Source organism: Hesperophylax consimilis, chromosome 9 (assembly GCF_061612785.1).
Source record: "Hesperophylax consimilis isolate HC1 chromosome 9, BYU_Hcon_1.0, whole genome shotgun sequence".
Lineage (NCBI taxonomy): Eukaryota > Metazoa > Arthropoda > Insecta > Trichoptera > Limnephilidae > Hesperophylax > Hesperophylax consimilis.
Window position 1 is genome coordinate 4997025 of NC_142844.1, and position 21390 is coordinate 5018414.

The 21390-nt window shown below is 31.5% G+C and overlaps 1 protein-coding gene across 1 annotated transcript; it reads right to left on the reverse strand.

Annotated features, from left to right (window-relative positions):
* Positions 1–891: 891 nt before the first annotated feature.
* On the reverse strand, positions 892–16187 carry LOC149420829 (uncharacterized). Its single transcript, XM_089635126.1, has 3 exons — positions 15798–16187; positions 7836–8213; positions 892–935 (listed from the first exon to the last, which is right to left on the reverse strand). The coding sequence occupies exons 1-3, from the start codon at positions 16030–16032 to the stop codon at positions 892–894; spliced, it is 657 nt and encodes a 218-aa protein (XP_089491252.1). The 5' UTR covers positions 16033–16187.
* Between the last annotated feature and the right edge of the window lie 5203 nt (positions 16188–21390).

A 21390-nucleotide genomic window follows, 5' to 3' on the forward strand; every position in this document is an offset into this window, starting at 1 on the left:
ACTTGACCTATCAATACAATGTTCTACCTTCAGTGGATATGCGTTTGATGCGTTTTTTGCTATCCATATGCGGGCTCCGTCAAGCGTTAGAACTGCGTTATTTTATTGCTGATTGGAGAACTATTAGCGTTAGTAGAGCGGATATGACGCAGTATTTTCTATGTAAAAATTTATAGGAATAAAAAAAGAATAATGGTGCCACTTCCAAATTTTTTTAATATTGATGACGTCATGTTTATGTTAAGCCTATTGTTTATCTTTACTTAGATCACAATGAGCACTTATATTTACTGATAGTCTTATCTAATCGGGGAATAAAATATATAAAAAAGGTTGGTTATATTTTCGTACTTCGCTTTAATTGAAATGCGTCCAAATTATAAAAAAAAACACTTGGTACCAACTCATTCCATTAGTACATTAGATTTATTTATGTCGCGGAAGGTGGAAAAACATGAACATTCATATTGCTTAGAATTAAAATCTTGTATCTCCAAAGAACGTAATATTGAGAAAACGTAATTTGAAGATTTGCAAATCTGGAAACATTAGTGTAAGGGAAAAAACTAGCACAAGAAAAAACTGTGAAATTTAAATACCGATATACATCCACCTTTGTCCTTTGTAATGATTCAAATAAAGCACTTCCCACCAGAGGTATTTCATTTGAATCATTACAAAATTATTTAAACCACCATGATTTCGAGTCTTGTAGTGTTTTATGTACGCATACGTCTCGAGAAAGACGATGTATTCGATATTTGGGATTTGCATAAAAAATACTTTATAAAGAAGGTTGGTTTTCTTTTGCGAGCGCAACTTCTTGCACTGAATCCGTATGCAGGCTCAGTCGGTAACAGTTGACGGCGTCGGGGGAGGGGTTGCTGCTCGCTAGCCGCGCTCCGGGGTGACGTCAGCAGAAGAAGTGGAGGAGGCTGGGTTGAAATCAAAGACAGTGAATTGGATCTCTAGTGGCTAGGCGTGTTCAGGCAGTGAAAGCAGAGGTAGGCGTCGACTGATCCAGGACTCAAGGCAAAACAGACTGGGACCAATTTTGGCGCATAAAAACCGCGTTGCCGGCCTGGTTTATCACTTGTTCATTTTGTGTGTTTAGTAATTTGTTTGTTAGTCGTAAGCTTTGCCGTGTTGAAAATTGGACAGAGTTTATCTAAGAAATTTTATAATGTCAGTCCTCATCTCCCTCTGTCGCCCTGCCAAAACCACCCTGTCGCAATATTTTTTATTTAGTTATTATAAAACACATTCTATAAGATAAATCGTCAAATCTCTTAAAATTTAGAGTTTCGCTGAGTACGTAAATATCTTATGTGTAACATATTTTATTTCTATGCCAGTTTATCTAATTTATATTTAAGTTTATTTGTTTAAAATTAGCCAGCTAATATTTTAGCCAATTTTCATGAAATGCTTTCAAAGATAGATTTCTATAAATTTTACTAATAATTTGAAGAGATTTTCAATAAATTAGCAATACACATTTTCTCCATGTATGTTACTTGAAATGAGCAAATTTAGGTTAATTATAGTTTTCATATCAGCAATTTTTATTAATATTTCCTCAAGAAAATATCCAGGAAAGTCACAACGACGTTTTTTTTAACAATGAAAGTCTGTCAATGGTTTGATATTTTTTTAATATTCTATACAGTACATATGTACATTTTGTAAATAAATAAATTATTATTGTTCTGGTTCACTATGAAATATATTTTATTGGATAACAGTCGATTTTTTTTAACGGAATATACTCACAGTTAAAGTTACATAATTAACTCTTATAATTAATTAACTCGATAATTTATTTTTATTAAAATACCTTCACAAATAGAATGAATTGAGGGTTACGGAACATATGACATAATCTAAGCGTTCATAAACGACGCTAATTTAATTATGTTACGCAAAAACACGTTTTGCAAATTATGCTTTAAGGTGATGCACTACGTCGTGTAATATTTTAAATTGAGCCGCTATCAATAACAACCCTTACGTAGATGGCGATAAGGTTTAAATTCCCGCTTAACATCATCCGCCTGTTTTGATTTATGCAAGAAAAAAACATGGCCAAAAAGTGCCTTTTATTTTATATATTAGTAAATGTTCAGGCATAAATATTTTTTTTTCGATCATTTTATAAATAATTTAATTTTTCACACTATACAATAAAATCATAACCGAAAATGGGTTCGTAAGTAAGAGATTTTGAACTTTAAAGCAGTTTTCATAGGCCTCAAACATTATTTTTTTCTGGGCTTATAAAAAGACTTATCTAAAAAATACTCGATTATTTCAAAGGCCAGGATGTATTCTACTCGCAGTATTTAATAAAAGCATCTGAAACATTTATAGGCGACCAAATTTTCAAACCAACAACACATGATTTTGCATTACTACGTATTAGAATATTGAGATGAATTTTTTATTTCTTCATGTTTATACGTAATATGAATAAATAGTTTTGTCCATATGTAATCCAGGGAAAAGTGGAGAGGTCCTAAGCAACATATCTCGACCGCCTCTTCTGAACACACCTCACCCGATGAACCCGGACTACCCTGCTAAATCGCCAAACCTAGAGAACCACTTGGGGTGACCTATGGCAGACTCACCTCTTAAATTGATATATTACTGGAAAACCTATATACCTATGTGTTAATTACTGACTGTGAACGTGTGTATTGTGAATTATGAATGTATTTGAGGTTATTTTGTTGAAGGCAGATGCAAATGACAAATGTTTTACGTGGTATGATTATATTCAAAGTTTAAAAGTGTTGCTATTTTTTACGATTTAGTACTGTACCAAAAAAATATTTCTTCTCTAATGGCAACTATCTAAACTATGTTAGTACAAAAATAATGATTGTACAAAGCAAAAATTTTCATATGGGACCCGATATAGTTTACATACCTAAATTAAAAACCATCGTATAAACGCCCTTAAATTTCGTAAATATTAATAACAATTTTGTAAAAATTAATTGCCCCAAAAAAAAAAAGTTAAAAAATGTCCTAATATATTACAATAATAAATAGGTAGCTAATCTTATCTATTAATCAGTCACATAACCTCAGCAAGTCTTGCAGAATATTGTCAGACAATGATTTATTCAATGATAATATTAAAAAAATGCTAGGGACCATAATTTATTTAACCTATTATGATATACCAACTTTATGGGTGCTAATACAAAAAAACCCACGTTGAAGAGGTACATTAGGAAATTTATGTTTATGACTGAAAGAATAATTTACGATTTTATTATTATGATGATTCAAACACTGTACAGTCTTACTTATAGATTCATTAATACGCCGCTGCAGCGTTGGTATAGCTATTCGAGGAATAGGGCCATATACTGCTGGGGTTAATATCTTTACTCATTATGATATTCAAGCGAATTTTTTTTACAATAGCACCACTTTATTCCAAATCTCATAAACACGGTTATTTTCGCCATTTTTTAATGTGATTGACCCGGTCTGTTTAGAATTGCATTAAAATCCGGCCAATTCGATTATGCGTTCCGTATTTGCTATGGTAAATCGATATTTCGATTTAAAATATTCCTCTGATAGTGCTGCAAATGGGTATCACTGCTTTTTTACATTTTCGTCAAATATTTGTTAAATCAACCAGATTGTTAACAAAGTCCGCCTGATACGACAGTAATACGTTCCTTTTCCTGAGGTCGGGCGGTTTAAAAATCTGCCAACTACTAATACCCTCCGTATTACGGCCGGTATACGCAATACGCAAAAGCGTGATTATAAGTAATATTTTCTACTAACCCGTTCTTATACCCACATAACGATTACGAGTAAGACTCTAACAGTATAAGTTGTACTCATTCAATGCTTGTAAGTCATGTTATTTTTCACAAAAACGGCGGTAGGCATACAATTTATTCAATTATTTTAACATTTGGAATCGGGCCGCTAACCATAACACTCCTTATGTAGATAGCGATAAGGTTTAAATTCTCAATTAACACCAGCCACCGGTTTTGATTTATTTTATTTTGTGAAGTTCAGACACACATATTAAAATGGTTTAGTCATTTTATAAATAACTTAATTTTCCACATTATACAATATAATTATATACGAAAAGAGTTTCGTAAGTCGAAGATTTTGAACATTAAATCAGTTTTTATAGGCCTGATACTATTTTTTGTGGGCTTATAAAAAGATTTATGTAAAAAGTACTCTACTCTTTCAAAGGCCAAGATATGTTCTACTCGTAGTATTTAATGAAACACCTAAAATATTTCTGAAGTATCAAATTTTCATAGCCAAGTATCGTCAAATATGGACGCCTTATCATCAAAATCATTATTTTCGTTTAGCTACTGAACACCCTGTTATAATAACTAAAATGATGAACACAAAATTATATTACAAGTACATTAATAAAAGTTAATATTAATAATAAAATAGAGTTAATACTAATAAAACGTACCAACACAGAATTTATAAACCATTGTGTGAGGTTTTATTTTGCCTCAGTCGCCAGTCTGTCAGATTAAAGAGATTACTTCAAATAATCTGATTATTTATTGAGCATAGATTGTGTTATCTATATGCGTATAGTATTTTTAAGTTGTAGAAAATAAAAGGTTTTCAGTACATGGCTAGTTCCGGTCTTATGTAGGTGCAATGAGGTCGTCTCCTGTTTTATACTCGTACATATCCAAAAATTACGTTTATGAGCTTTCAAAGTAACCTTGGGTAAGATGCATGCAATGGGATCTCGTAAAGTCACAAGTACTAGTAATAATGCAGTACCGCCGCGTATTATCCGAGATGTTGCAAGCTTTTCATAAACTAATGTTTATAAGACATGGTTTTATGCATAGAATAAAGGAAAACAAATAATTAGACGCCTGAAATATCAACACAAATTGAAAAATATTTCACCAATAAATGAAGATATTATATGTATCCAACAGAAACGCTATTTACAGATTTGGGGGTGCCCCGAATAGAAGATATATTCAAGAAAAATGCAATTATCCAAATTTATAAAGATAATATAATCAAAAAATTTGAAACCCACTTATCTAAAAGATATCAATACAATATCAAAATTCCAAAATGTAACACCAAACAAATGCAAAATAACTATAAATATTTAGGAATAAAGTATTTCAACAACCTTCCGATTGAAATAAAGAAATTAAAGGATACTACCATACTTAAACTAAAACTAAAGTTACTCTTTCAGAAATAATCAACTAAATAATTGCCTGTTTTTCCCTTCATTGATATTTATTATCAGTCTATACTCATCGCCACTGTATTTAGATTTTGTCTCTTTATATATTGTTCCTATCATATATATATATACTTACTTATAGCATAATGATTCTATTTTTCTTATAATTAGTGTAACTCTCTCACCAAGCACAAGAACCAGTTTCTTCATTGGTGAGATTGCGAACATAAATATATTTTGTAATGTAAATATATTCTTTATGTACTCATATTATATCCTGTACCCACTTTATATATATATTAAAAAATATAAAAATAAAATTAAAAAATTAAAAAAATGTCTCGACGCCATCTAGTGAGAAATTTAGCACTATCAAAGACTTTCCTACAAAAATAAAGTTGGTTGTTTACAGGTGGAAAAAATATAATAAGCAGTAATTGTTGATTGAGGTACTAGTACATATTGAATCATTTGTGGGGTTGGAAATAAGCCGACATAGCTCAGTGGTTTCAATTCACTGGCATGGGTTCAATTCCGGTTGGCGGCATTTATTTCTGCTCTTGAGATATTTTCAATTTGTATTGATATTTAAGGCGACTAATTATTGCTTATGATTATTTGTTATCATAATTTCGGCGGCTTATATCTTTGGAACTAGTTGGTATTTTACAAAAATTCAAAAGTTCTGCCTTCAGCATGCTCTAATTAATATGTTACATTTGTGAACGTGAAACTTTGTTGTAGGAGACGACCTCATTGGAACAGGCTGATCTAGGCGCTCCGATGCCAGTTTTCAACTGTGGTCAATGAAGTGTTAAGGCTTAACAGTTAAGCGATGTAACGCAGAAAGTAGAAGATCTAGAAGACAAAACTGTACAAACTGTGGAAGACTTCCACACAATTCAAGAAATAGACAACGAAAGAGGGAGAAAGTACTTCAGGACACATGGAAGTCTCTTACACAATAAACATGTCAGAAATTTGCATATTAGAGCTCACAATTAATGATTTAGCTCCTTATGAAAATATATTAATTAACAAGGAAAGACGGTTAAAACAGTTTTTTCAAAAGACACATAAATACGAGATTTCGATATTTGCAAGTGCAGTCAGAATATGATTCCGACAGTCGGTAGAAAAATTCTTTAAGAACGGCCTTCAACGTGTCGGATGAGTTGTCAATATACACAACTTTTTGGATAATGTCGTTGTTATGCAAAATGACTGGCTTATTAATGAATAGGGGTGAACTAACTAAACTCTTGGGACTGAAAGAAATCGTATACATGATCCACAGACTTAGTTTATGTAAGACGCGACCAATTTATTCCGTTCCAGCTTCGAGAAACAAAAGCTGTTCGTTAAGACTTCACGAACTAATTAACTCCCTTTTTAATGTCAAAAACGTACTGCCAATGTATTTAAAAGTTTAGTATTCCAATTCGATATTATCAACGTCTTAAGGAATGTCAATTAATAAACGGATGCGCCAGTGTTACCAGCGTATGTCAATTTGCAATATCAATATTGGTCTAGATATCAACAGTATGAACGTGCTCCGTAAAACAGTATAAAACTATCGGTAGTTACGCCTATCGATCCGATATTGTAAAGTTATCGATTTCGCTGTGCTAGACCCTCAGACCCCATTTAGGCTGACCTTTGGATTATGTTTTTGAATCATTTGTACTTTAACCGTCTATTTTCAATTTATTGCTTTTGTATAGCGTAGACGCTCGTAAATTGATTTGCTTTAATAAGCTAGTTATTATTATTTTTACGTTGCATAGATGAAGATATGTTTTGCCGATGGTGGGAACTCAATGTTTAATGGGTTGCCTCTTACCTTTACCATGCGTGATATTTCTTCACGGAAAACTGATGTAAATGTTAATACAACAAAAATAAAAATGATCATCAGCATCAGCAGGGTCACTGGAGTCTTGTTACCTTTGCATGGCCACTCAAGCGCACTGTTCAGTAGACGTGGCATTTTCCTCAAATATTAAATTATTATTTTTATAAAAACGTCAGTTTTAAAAATGATCTTCTTCATCTTCCTCGTTACGCTTCGTAGATCTGTTCTTAGGACGTCTACGTTTTCTGTATCGCGTTTTTTGATCACGGTTTTCTATCATATCGTCATTGAATTCAGAGCTATGGAAATGATTGTATTCCACGGAATGACTTTCTTTATTTTCTGAAGAAACTGGAGTCTCGGCATGTGCATTTATGAAATGTGACACATCTTGATTATATGGTGTTTCAAAGTTGGTGGTCTCTTGATGGTATTGATGATTATTTTGAGACTCTGAATGTTGAGGGATCTCTTGATATTGGAACTCGTTTTGGTGTTGTGTCAGATGTGGAGATACTTCGTGGTGGTATTGTATAGGTTTCTCAAGATGGTGTGGGATTTCATGGTGTTGAGGTACCTCATGGTAATTAGATGTCTCATGATGAAATGGTATCTCTTGATGATATGGTATCTCATACTGGAATGGTATCTCTTGATGATATGGTACATTATGTTGAAAAGGTATCTCGTGATGATGCGGTATCTCATGTTGTTCAAAGTGTGGAATTTTGTGATGACCCGTATTCAAGGTAGAGTGATACGAGTCCTGGTGGTGTTCAACATGAGGTTCGTGGTGTGGATGAAACGCCGGATGTTTCATTAAATTTTCATGGTGTACGATAGGTGGGGGTTTGTGTTCGTTCTTATAACCATCATTTACATACACGACTTTCTTCTCGTACTTGTCTTGGAAGATTCCGTTTCGCATGAGGGTGAAGATGGCTCCACCCAGCGCCAACTGGTTGATCAGGCCGGATGCCAGGACCATCATCTTCATGGCCGGGAGGACGAATGGGAGGATGGCTGACATGATGAGAGGGGGGATGAGAAGGAATGGGACGACGGAGTAGAACATCTTGGAACCTTTCATCCCTCTGGGCAGTTGAAAAGCCGGATCTGAAAGAAATTTAAAACAATTAGGAAAACTTTAATTAAATTAATAAACTCTCAAAAATGTATAACCGTAATTATGTGGTTACGTCTTTCTAGAGTGGAAGATACGTTGTATGACCACCATCAGTATTGAAACGTTGCTTGAAACGGCTTTAGCCGTATTTGGTGACCAGATCTGAATAGCCAGGTACTTCCCCACCTTCTTCTTCCACATCTCCTTCCGGACAACATACCCCAATTGGGGATGCTATAGCCTCACTGACTTTAGACGGTTGGAAGCAGTTAGAGCCTTCTGCAGTATTCACATAAAAAATAAATAAATAGTTAAAAAAAAAAAAAAAACGTTGAGGACAGAGGTAAATACCTTATTTTCATAGCAAGCTGTTAGCACTTTTAATCAATAATATTTTCTTATTGTCCAAATACTTATCCGCTTCCTTTTTATTTGTATTTTATATGGTTATTCCCACACATTTACTACTTTTTGAGACATATTCACAAAAGGCTTGTTAAATCAAAATAAAGCGGCAATATTTTTTAAGGTCATTACCTTATGATTTTTATGTCATTTTAAAGCTTCGTAAAAGGACCATTATGTGATGTTACATCAAAATAGTTCTTTAAAAATATCAATGTGTGTTTATTCTGTGTCGATGGTGATTTGTACCCCAAATTGTCTGGTCTCTAAGTTAACTATACTGAAAATTGAAAAAAAACGTGTGCGTGGGGTCTATAGATTTACTACATATATCAATAATGGATAAAATTTGTAACTATACTGAAAATTGGCAAAACGTGTAGGTATTCTGAAAATAGATGAAACGTGTGCCTTGGCTGTAAATTATCTATACTGAAAATTGACAATATGTGTATCTATACTGAAAATAGATAAAACGTGTGTCTGGTATCTAGATTAAAAATATCAAATTATTATAAGCACTAATTACTCGCCTGAAATATTTATACAAATTGAAAATATTTCCCTAGTAAAAATTAATACCGCCGACAGGATTTGAACTTTCCGATTTCCGGTCAGGTCCTCTGAACCACTAAGCTACGTCGGCTTATTCCCAACCCGCCAAATAATTCAATATGTACTAGTACTTCAATAAACAATTATTGCTTACTTTATTTTTTCACCTGTAAACAACTAACTTTATTTTTGTACGAAAGACTTTGTTAGTGCTGAATTTCCCTCAAGATGACGTCGAGATATATTGTATATACATTTGCTGGTAAAATATTTTGACTTTGATAGCAAAATTCAGCATTGACTCGCCGGAAATATCCATACAAATTGAAAATATCTTCTGAGTAAAAATAAATGCCGCTGACGGAAATTGAACCCGCACCTTCTAATAGCCAGTCAGGTGCTCTGAACTACTAAGCTACGTCGGTTTATTCCCAACCTGCCAAATAATATGTATTAGTATTTCAATAAAAAAATTTAATAAATGAGAAAACCTTGTCTTATAAACATTAGTTTATCAAATAAAAATAAAAAAACCTTAAAATGGAAAAAATGTGTAATTATGCTGAAAATGGATAAAACGTGTAACTATACTGAAAAAAGACAAAACCTTTGCGTGGTCTCTAGATTACCTATGCTGAAAATGAAAAAACATGTAACTATATTGAAAATGGATAAAACGTTTAACTATACCAAAAATAGACAAAACGTGTAACATACTGAAAACGGAAACAAATCAGCAAACAATTATGTAGGTATTTACTACTTGCTCAATTCAACACGTACTTATTTTTCATCATGATATTAATTCACCGTCTGTAATCCATCATAATGGTCATTGTCTCAATGTGTCATATAAATCGCAATAAGTTAATTTAAAGTCCTTGGCGAATTGACATGAAGTAAAACGTATGGTTTGTTATCAGTCAATAACGGTAGTGATCTCTGATAAACTTTATCGTTTCTTAGACTATTATGAAAACTTTTATTTTACATGTACATTTGTAATATTTTTTTTATTTTTTTGTTACCGTTTTCGACACCTCCGTGTCGTTCACTAGTCTGTCTTAAAACTATTCAAAACAAAATGTAAAAATTACACTTTTCAATTTAATTACATTGAATTTATTACATGTTTAACTCGGAAAAAGATTATAATAGTTATAAAAATGTTTTTATTTATTAAATTTATTTTAGCTATTTATACATCAAAATTTACAAATTACAAAATTTTTATAACTTACCTAAATACATTATTACATATTTATTATTTATTACATTTCCCTTTGATTTATGGCTCCGACAATCCAGATTAAATCTTTTAATTGGTGCAGACTTTATGGTTTCCTGTAGCGCTTAAAATAACTAACTAACTAACCATCACACTGTGTCTGCAGGGGGATGGACCGCCAAATATCTCGATCTCGGCATACACTCATTGCCTTATTCACATTCATACATCGACTCATACATACTTTGCCCGACTCAAGTATCTGGTTCACTTGATAATGCCATGTCTCCCTCGGGCGTCCAAAACTTCTTCTCTCATTAAACTGTTTGTGTATTGGATTCGTTCTTTTTTGGTAATCTAATTTCATTGCACATCCTTGTGTCTTGTCTGTGAATGCCCTTGTTGAATATAGTTTTGTTTTTGTTATTGAAGCAGGTTATTTATTATTTTGTTTATAAATATCATCGCGTTCAAGATAAGCATCCGTTTCACTGTTAGCCATTTTAGTTCCATTAACATCTTAGAGAATTTGCAAATTGTTATGTTCTCAGCAGTAGTTAAAATGTGGAGCAATAATGGAGTTGTACATAGTTTCTTAGTTCAGTTTTGACATGATTTGTTTGTACTTTCGACACATTTGTTGAGTTTGCAATATTTTTTGAGTATTTCAAAGGCTCTATAAACATCTGTAAAATCAAGAACTATTTTAAAAACTAGATAAAATTATCTTTCCGGTGTATGCATTTAAAATAAACATTACTTTTTCTAAATAATAAAATTTAAATATCAATCGTGAAAAATGTTGTCAAAAACGCTAACCACATTTTTTAATCCAATCATAAAAAAACTAGACATTTCGAAAAACATTCGTTTGGTTTAGAGAATTTGACCTTTATCTCGAGAATTTCACTTTTATCTCGTTCGTATAATACAAAAATAAGAAAATATTTTTAATGATAAATAGTTACTTTATTTAGTTATTTTGGCTATTTGTAGGATTTTATTAATGGAATCGAGTATAAATATTTCAGGCAAACAGCAAAGAATTATTATTTCTCTTTATAACGTCAAAAATTACGTTATTCCGCATGATAGAAAAAGAAAGATAAAAATACTTTCATATAATATGGACGCCCGGTCATATATGACCCTAAATCGCTAAAGGGGTTAAAGGAAAATTAAATTAATATTTATATACAAGAATCCAAATTATAGAAATCATGACCATAATAAAACTAGATATTCATGAAGAAAAAACTATAAATGCAAACAACATTCACATAAGTGATGCGTTTACTGTTCAGATGACTTGAAGAAGTATCTGTAAATAAATCCACTCAAGTAGTATGTATGGCAATCTAGCATTGGCCAATGAAAGATGTATCAAGGCGAATGTACACAGTAGAAATCAGTTCAAATTAAACATATTTTATTATCGAAGAAAGCAAACACTTTGTGGCTTGACATTATATTAACGTATTAAAAGTGGTTTAAAACAAAGCAATTTTTTTTAATTAAAAATATTTACACGATTATTTTTTTTAACTATTTGAATTACATTAGGTAGTTGTAACATATTAAGTCTGATTAATTCAAGTAAACAGATTAAATCAAATGTTTTTTGAGCTTGCAAAAAATTAATTCAAAACATTTTTAGAAGTCATTATTTATTTTATTAAGAATAAAAATAACTTAGGATAGGTTGTTTCACAGAATTTGAGCAATTCATTAAATTTCAACGTTCATTTTAGGGTTCTGTTTGTGTTCTATTTAAGTTCTGTTATTTTATCATTATAGGCTAGTTACTTGAAAAAATTGATATAATAACAGAACTTGAAAAATTCTTTCAAAGAACTTGAAAATTAACTTTGAAATTAAATTTGTACAATTGTTCATCTGAAACAACCAGTCCTTAGTTTACATCACTTTAATTTTATATACACAATCTACATGTTTCGCGAACAATGTTCGCTTCATTAGGAGTAAATGCACACTAAAGTTATAAATTAAATATCCATTACCTTTAGAGATGGGTTGGTAGAGGGAGGGGGGAAGAGATATGTAGAGCTCTCTTATGTCCCTAACTCCTTTGTCAAAGTTTTTAATAGTTCTACATATATAAAAGGAATTACAGTCATTACAATGAACTTTATATACTCCTTAAGTGTGCATTTACTCCTAATGAAGCGAACATTGTTCGCAAAACATGTAGATTGTGTATATAAAAACAAAATTGAAGAAAACTGTTATTTGTCGTTTTAATTGTATAATTGTAGTGTTTGATTGCAGGCCCTGGTGGGTTCAAATATTCACATCCTTATATTTTCGCATTTTGCATTATGTATATAATGTCATTATGGTAAATGCAGGTGCAATAACACGTGTTCCGATATGTTAGGAATTTACTAAAAGTTTATAAGGAAACGTCCTTCAATCCCGTTTTTAATCGGATTACCAATAATTTGAATAGATTTTCAATAAATTAGCAATACAAATTTTTTTCGCCTTCAGAGGAAGCTACAAGCCAAGAATGTGTATGTTCTTGGTATACCTTATATTGTAGGTAATAGGCATTAAAATCGCTTGACAAACGGAGTCTAGAAACGTTCGATTTCAAGCAAAAACTGGTTTTTATTTATTTTGTAAATAATTTTATAAGAAAGCAAAAAAGTTAATCAAGTGAAACTGTCACATATAATGTTAGCTATAATACTGTATTTTTTAAAGGTTGTTTCCTTTATCCGATTATACATTTCTATTGAAAAAAATTTTTTAGTAGTTTGCATTTATATTTTTTGAATGAGTAATTTATTTTTTTATTTGTATTCTCCTCAAACGAAGCGATAGGAAAATTTTCAATTTATCTAAAGCATATTTTTTGGTAGTCATAATTTACCCCAATTCGTTATAAAGATTAATCAAAATAGTGATTTGGCTTTAAGCTTCTCCTTAAATAACTTAATTTATGAAAATGTGCAGAAAAGGGCGCAAACGGTTCTTATTTTAACCATTTCGTATTGCAATTTGGCAGTAAGGTAGCAAAGCAAATCATAGGAGAAATATTTGTCGAAAAAAACCATAATTACTATATAAAACTATAGTTACATATAACAGATCCCACCCACTTTTCCCCCTCTACTTTTTATATTTAATTTTATTAAAATAGTATCCGGACCTGTCTGCAAATTAAACACCTTCCTAATAATTAATCAATAGTCATGTTCCATATTTAATTCGTGTTGCGAATTCTGCATGTCAATGTCACGTAAACGTCATAAAATAAATTTAATTATTATGCTATTTACCCGCAGACAACAGGTATTGTTTGAATACAATACAAGGGATTACTATGAGCTGATTGATCACATTCCGTCTCATTAATGTCATCCATATTTCTCTTCTTATCCTGACGTTTTCAAAGATATAAAATGAAGATAGAGAAAACAAATTAGTTTATCGGATGAATTTTAATTGGAGGTTTTTATTTGTAAATTATATTAGTAGATTTTACATCATTGCATTCGGCAGAATTATAGTAACCGTTGGATTTGATTAGAATTTCCTAAACTTTTTGTTAACCGCTGACGGGTATAGTACTAAATTAATAGATAATGATAAATAAAAAACCTAAGAAAAAAACTAGCGTATCATAATACTATGCTTAACCTTTCAGGACTCTGGCATACTGACCGATATATTTCTTAAAATTGCTGTTAGAAAGACGGAAAATTTGCTTGTATTTCCGCTACTCAATAAAATCCAAATAAATGAGATATTTCTGTTGTTATATAAACGTTAATTGTCACGTCCTTTTTTATAGTTTCCTTTAAAAATTATTTATAAAAAAGTTTCATATTGTTTTCTCAAATAGTGGTCGGAACCTTTGGTTTCAAAGAGGTGTGAATTTTAATTTGTCTGCGGTTATCTTATAGATTTTTATATAAAACGTGGTGTTTTCTCTTTCTTACACCATACAGAAAATAAATAAATTATATAACGTAGATAAAAGTGATATTTAAACACATAGGGAGTCAAGAAATGAGTAGTTCTTGTGCGGAATTACTTAAAACTAAAGGTATCACCCACTGGCGTCTTATGATATTTACGCTATTGCTCAATGGTATCATCGCATGTCTCTTAAACAATAATGAATAAAACGTTTAGTTTTAAAATAAACATTTTTGCCATGTGATATTATTAGTGAAAACCTTGCAACTTTGGGCACGTCACCTGATAAATGCGAAGATGTTAACCGGTTTCGGCAGATCTTCGTTCCTATTTACACTAAATTACAAACGATAAAACCTGCTTATAAGCTTGATATTTTCTCCAGAGTCTAGACTCTAGATTGCAAAACGAGTACCATCGCTTTTGCTGTAGTGAGAGATCACATCATTGTTTTAAATAACACACCAAGAAAATTTAATAATAAAATAAATTACATTTATTTAGAATTAGCGGTATAAGTGCCATTTACATACAAGATAGTTATTGTCAGTCATAGTCATTATAGAAGATAAATATAAGATTATATAAGTAAAAAAGACAAAACAATATACATTAGTACAAAGTTAGTGAAAGAAATGTAGAAGAAACAAAAACAAAAAAACTGTTTTGCAGTGATCTCGTGTAAATATATATTGCTAAAATATTTAATTAGTACAGCTATATACTTCAATGGAGGTATAATAAAAACATCAGCTAACTTATCATAAGAGTTATCAATTGTGTGAATCTATTCATAATACAACTACGCGGTGAAAAATTGAAGTCAATGTCAATTATTATCATTTTATATAAATATAGTAATTATATCACTTGATTTTATACATAAGATGTACCACCATAATAGAGCTAGGATTGTGTGTATGGGGTATATGTCATTTTGTTCGTTATTTTTTATGTAATATTCCAAAGTATTCAGTTTATTCACGTACACATGTCCCTCGTATTTGTATATGATCAGTGAACTAAAGGGCTAAGAAATTTTTGTCCGCCCCATGAATTTTCTATCTCATGCAACCGGCGGGACCAAATCAATTCAAATTGGGTAGGTGAAGGGGGGTACATTGCATCCTAGATAAATAAACAAACCACGTAAAAAATCAGCTCTATCTCTTATACAATCTTCTGACCACAGAGGCACAGAGTAACGACCTAGCTCATGCAAATAAAACAATGGTTATTATCAATTTTGATTATTTTATCGGTTGGTTTAAGCATAAAATAAATAAAGAAAAGAAGTACAAGGTGTTCGTAAGTGTCTTTATTTAGCCAGTGATAGGGGTTTAGGGATTAGGGGTTTAGGGGTTTAAGGATTAGGGGATTAGGGGTTTAGGGATTTAGCCAGTAGTAGGGGTGGTTTTGTAATATATTCATAAATTACCTTTACTAATATCCAGTTTTAGGGATCCATCAGCCATTGGCGTAAACTGCAGGTCAATCCCCGGCCTCATGAATAATTTGATAATTCTGTTCTCCACAAATCCTTTCAATTGTTTCAGCAAGGTTTTATCCAGCTCACTTTCAGGAACAGTCTTATAATCCTCCCATTTAAAATTCTTTAAAATCTCTGCCGGAAGATCGTCGAAAACAATAGACACATTACCAGCATCCTTCATTGCAGATTTAATGCTTTGTATCCTTCTCAATAAAAATATCTTCAAGCAATCTGAAACGCCTTTGTATTCGACACAATCACTAATTAATGGCCATACTTGTTTAAAATTTCCAAACTTTTTTGTAATGTTTTTAAATTCAATGTTTAAATCGTCACTGAGATCTTTCCGAAAATCTTTAAAATTGTTTTCTAACCTCAAACTGTCATCTTCAATGTTTGTTTTATTTGTATTTACTTTATCGTCTAATTTAAATAAAACTTTTGATTTTTCACTGTATTTTGATGAAAACTTTAAACTTGTTACTAGGGGTGAGAACAAAAGGAGCACTAAGATGATTTTTATCACCGGGGATGACGTCGTAACGTTTTTCGACGTCATTTTATCGTCCCAATCAGACGTCGCTCTGATCGGGAATTAGATCGCGAAATGGCCGCTGGTATGGGCGCTTGGTACAGCGTGATCCAGTTAGCTCAACACTTGGTTGAATACTGGTTGGTTGTCTGGTGGCTGAGAAGAAATGGTAGAGCGGTACTCGCGGTAAGAGAAAGAAAACAAATGGTTGACAATTGGCGCATTCGACTTTTCCTGTGAGTGGCTTCCTCGCGGAGACGTCACGTAACATTTTTTCAATCTGAAATTCGCTAACAACTGTCCTATCTACTATTGTGGATACTTTTTTTACCCGAACGAAGGCATCTGTACTTAAACATGTTGAAATAAATTGAAATAAATCACACAAGAGAAAAAATAATTATAAACACTTTTTCGAATATAATTTAAAAAAAATTGATTATGTAACTTTTTTTCATTATTTTGGTTAAGTTAGGTTAGGTTAGTTTTGTAATGCAGTTTTATTTTTTAAGATAAGAGATTTGTGTAGTATTATTGCTTATTTTCTGTTCTTCAATATAAATCTTTGTCTTTTTCTAGAAACCTACCTATCATAACTAAACATTACATACAGAGTGTTATTTTATCAGCCGATGTAACTGTTTTGATTAAATGTATATCTTATTGTTCTTTAGATAAACCTCAAGTAAATACAATAAATAAGCGAGTACGGATGATACTTAAATTAATTTATAATAAAAACACATAAATTTGTTTTTGACCACGATAGTTTTATTTTCACTCTACCGGTTTCGGAAGATCCCTTCCTTCGTCAGGAGAATAAAATAAAACTATCGTGGTCAAATACAAATTTATGTGTTTTTATTATAAATTATGATGAGCCACAAAGTGAATGCTTTTTACAATTACTTAAATTAATTATTTATCATTTTTCGTGTCTATTTCATTTACAGTGTATCTTTTTTAAAGTAACTTGAATGTATAAGAAATAACATTTTACATTTAATTACCCTAAAAAATTAATACATTAAGTCAGGTAATCTAATTATCTCCTATACTATTTATCTATCTATCTATTATAGTACTCTAATTATCTCCTGTACATTTATCGGTCTATTTATCTTTATATCTATGATAAAATAAATAAAACCATCTCAACATCTCCCTTTCCCACCCCTTACGTTTTTTTTACCGCTTGATGAAATTTTACACACTTGACATTCAAAATAAGAGAAAAATTACTGTCTACTTCTGATTTCGAAAAACTAATTCTCAGATAAGACACTTTCCTCAGCACCTATTCTGTAAAATAAACCGTAATGGATTTTGATGCAGCGACGCAATTGTTGCACGCAATTTAAGTTGATTTATGGGCTGATTGAATAACGGTATACTAATTAAATTTGATAAAAATAACTACCATAAATAGTTAATGAAGAAAGATTATCGTAATTTAGTATATTGAATTTAATTATTCAAATATAATATTTTAACTCTTCTTTTGTTTCAGAAAATTATAATTAAATGTAACGATTCTCTGTGTGCCGACTACGAGCTTCTGCAGATCGATGGCAACCGGCTGACTGTCGGCAAAGGCTATACTTGTTGGAGATAGCCACTTCAGGTAGGAAGGAAGTTAAATTCAGAGCTTTTTCTCACCGCTATTCTCACCGTGGCTTCTACGAAGGAACGTGTTTGATATGACCTGAAGAAATGAACGTCTAATAAACCGTCCCGGACACTCGAGTTACTTAGTTCTTCATAGATTGCTATCCTGGACTGGTTGGTCGCAAATTATCGTATAACCTAGATATGTTAGAAATTTAATTCAGTGCAGAATATGCTCATAATATGGTAATTTCCAAGCAGAAGAAGCGTACTTGAAGTGAAATAACACAACACTGCGCTATATAAACGTTATGTTATTTTTGTACAAAACGAAAAGCCGATGCTAAAACGGTGACCGGATAAATCATAACAATGTAATTCATCACATCTTTAAAAAGTTATATAAAGTCATGGAAAGTGATGAAACAAAAACTTTATTAACTGGGTTAAGTAGGTTAGGTTAAGTTTAAATTTTTTTTGCATCGTTTCTAATGACTTTATATCACTTTTTAAAAGTGTGTTGAATTGTCACTGTGTTGAGTTATCATGGAACCGCTAAAACATTACTTACTAAACCATTTATAGTATTTTGACTAAGGACGGATTTTTTCACAGAATTTGAACAATTTATTAAATTTTATAGTTGATTATCAAGTTCTCCGAAGGTTTTATTCAAGTTCTGAATTGTATTTCAGTTTTGTGAAACAACTGGCCAATAATGATAAAGTAACAGAGCTTGAATAAAACCTTCAAAGAATTAGAAAATCAACATTAAAATTTGATGAATTGTATAAATTCTGAGAAACATACCCGCACTAGCAGAGAATTTGTAAAAATTTCAATGATTTTTTTCAAGTTCTGTGAAAGTTCTTTTCAAGTTCTGCTATTATTTCAGTTCTGTCAAGTAACTGGCCTCGTAGTGATATTATAACAGAAATTGAATAAGATATTCACAGAACCTGAAAATTAAGTTGAAATTTGATGAATCGTTCAAATTCTGAGAAACATACCCGCACTAAGGACGAGTTGTTTCGGAAAATTTGAACAATTCTTTAAATTTCAAAGTTAATTTTCAAGTTCCGTGAACGATTTTTTCAAGTTCTGTTTTTATTTCAGTTTTGTCAAGCAACTATCCTATAATGATATACTAACAGAACTTGAATAGGACTTTCACAGAACCCGAAAATGAACGTTGAAATTTGATGAATTGTTCAAATTCTCCGAAACAACCCATCCTAAGAACGGGTTTGCAGAGAATTTGAAAAAATGAAAATGATTTTTTGCAAGTTCTGTGAAAGTTCTTTTCAAGTTCTGTTATTATTTCAGTTCTGTCGAGTAACTGGCCTTGAATAAGATATTCACAGAAGCTGAAAATTAAAGTGGAAATTTGATGAATCGTTCAAATTCTATGAAACAAACCATCCTAAGATTCAAATGAAATTAATTATTAGTATTTTATGAATATCATCATCAAACATACTGATTTCGATTGTGGGTCTGTCTGTGAATGATTGTAACTCTGGTTCAATGAACATGGATTTGTTTAGAATTGAATTGTTAACAGTTGTCATTTCTACAAAAAAAATATCCTTTCGCAAAATATTATATTATGACGATGCCTGACGGAGATAATAAGTATACCATCATCAAGGATTTTCAAAAGAAGGTCCTACTCGATGGCTCATATATCCTTTAATTATTTTTAATTTGTTATATTTTAAATTATTCATAACACTAATATGTATATGTGTAAAATAAAAATTACTTTATATATTTAATAGCTGCGAAATTTTTGAAATTTTATTTTTATACCTTTTTTTATCTATTATTTCTGAAAGAATTGTTCTTGCTTGGACAGATTCTGAGTAAATAAGATGTCATCTAACGGTATAACAACCATTGATATATGATATTGGTCATCGTGAGAATACGGTCAGATCAGCCAGAAGGCAGAAGACGGAAGCTGTGTGTGCAGAATGGCACTAGATCTAGTTTATAAGTCACAAGAGGTAATACACATTAGTTATTTATTTCAACAAACCTCTTCGCGTCCGGTTAGAAAAAAAGCTTTCCAGTTAAACCACACGAGAAAAATGAGTGTGGCTGATCTATTAAAATCCTGTTAAAAACGTGATGGCGCGTCATTTCTTAACAATCTGTCAGTACATTCAGAATGGTGACCGGATAAATCATCAAAATGATAATTCATCACATCTTTAAAAAGTTATATAAAGTCATGGAAAGTGATGAAACAAAAACATTATTAACTGGGTTAAGTAGGTTAGGTTAGGTTAGGTTTAAAATTTTTTTCATGGTTTCTAATGACTTTATTTAACTTTTTAAAGGTGTGTTGAATTGTCACTGTGTTGAGTTATCATGGAATCATTCGAAATATATCGGAACGAATATATAAAGACGAAATGCGAAAAAATCAGAATTTTTATGAACATGTGTTCCGACATCCATATTCATAACATATTCGTGTTTTACCGTCTTTTTGATAATAAACCTGTCAAGGTATATTATAGAAACGCGCAGTGTATTGGTTACAGTGATGACACAATTTACAGATATTAAACATTTCAAGGTGGGTACGACTGGGTAGGTACCTATGATATCTTTCCTTGTAATATCTCATATTTGGTAATGAATGGAGACGTGTGTAGTGTATAGGTGTGTGGGTACACGTGAGTGTGTCTGTATGTGTTTGCGCATTGAACGGATTATAATATTATTTTTAGCCACTTTTAAATTTGGGCAGTAAATCCGAAAAAATATCGATGTTAGAATTTAGACAAATATTATTGAATGTAAGGTTACGGTTAATTTGGGAATTAGATACTGCATTTGTTTTGTGACAGAAGTTCTGTACAGTGGATGTTTTTTTTTTTTAATTCTAGTTTTAAATGTTAAATAAGCTATGACTCGCCTCTTCTGTCAATGAAGATTGAAATGTTTAGTATAATTTCATTTTTTTTAAATTATTTTGTCAATATTCTGTGAAAGTCGGCGAGTGCTGTTGAGTCTAAAATGAACTCTTAGGAATTCATTTACTGCGCTTTTTTCTCCATTTGCATACTACTATCGAGGTTGTCAGTGATTTTATAAGCACAAAAACAGTAAAAGAATATCACGAATTTATCGAAACTGCCGATTCATTGTAAGAAGAGTGTGTGATCGTAGAATTCAAGAAGATACGGATTATCAACCATGGCTTACAGTTTCTGGCAGTTCTCGATAAATCGATGCATAAGCAGTAAGTATTATTTTATTTTGTTGCTGAGAAGTTAACTCTGAAATAAAATAAAATGGCGACCATGACGCTCACAAATTTTAAAATCAATTATTCCAGTAGATGTATCTACACAAATCGGGATGGGTTTAAAAAGTGGGTAATCT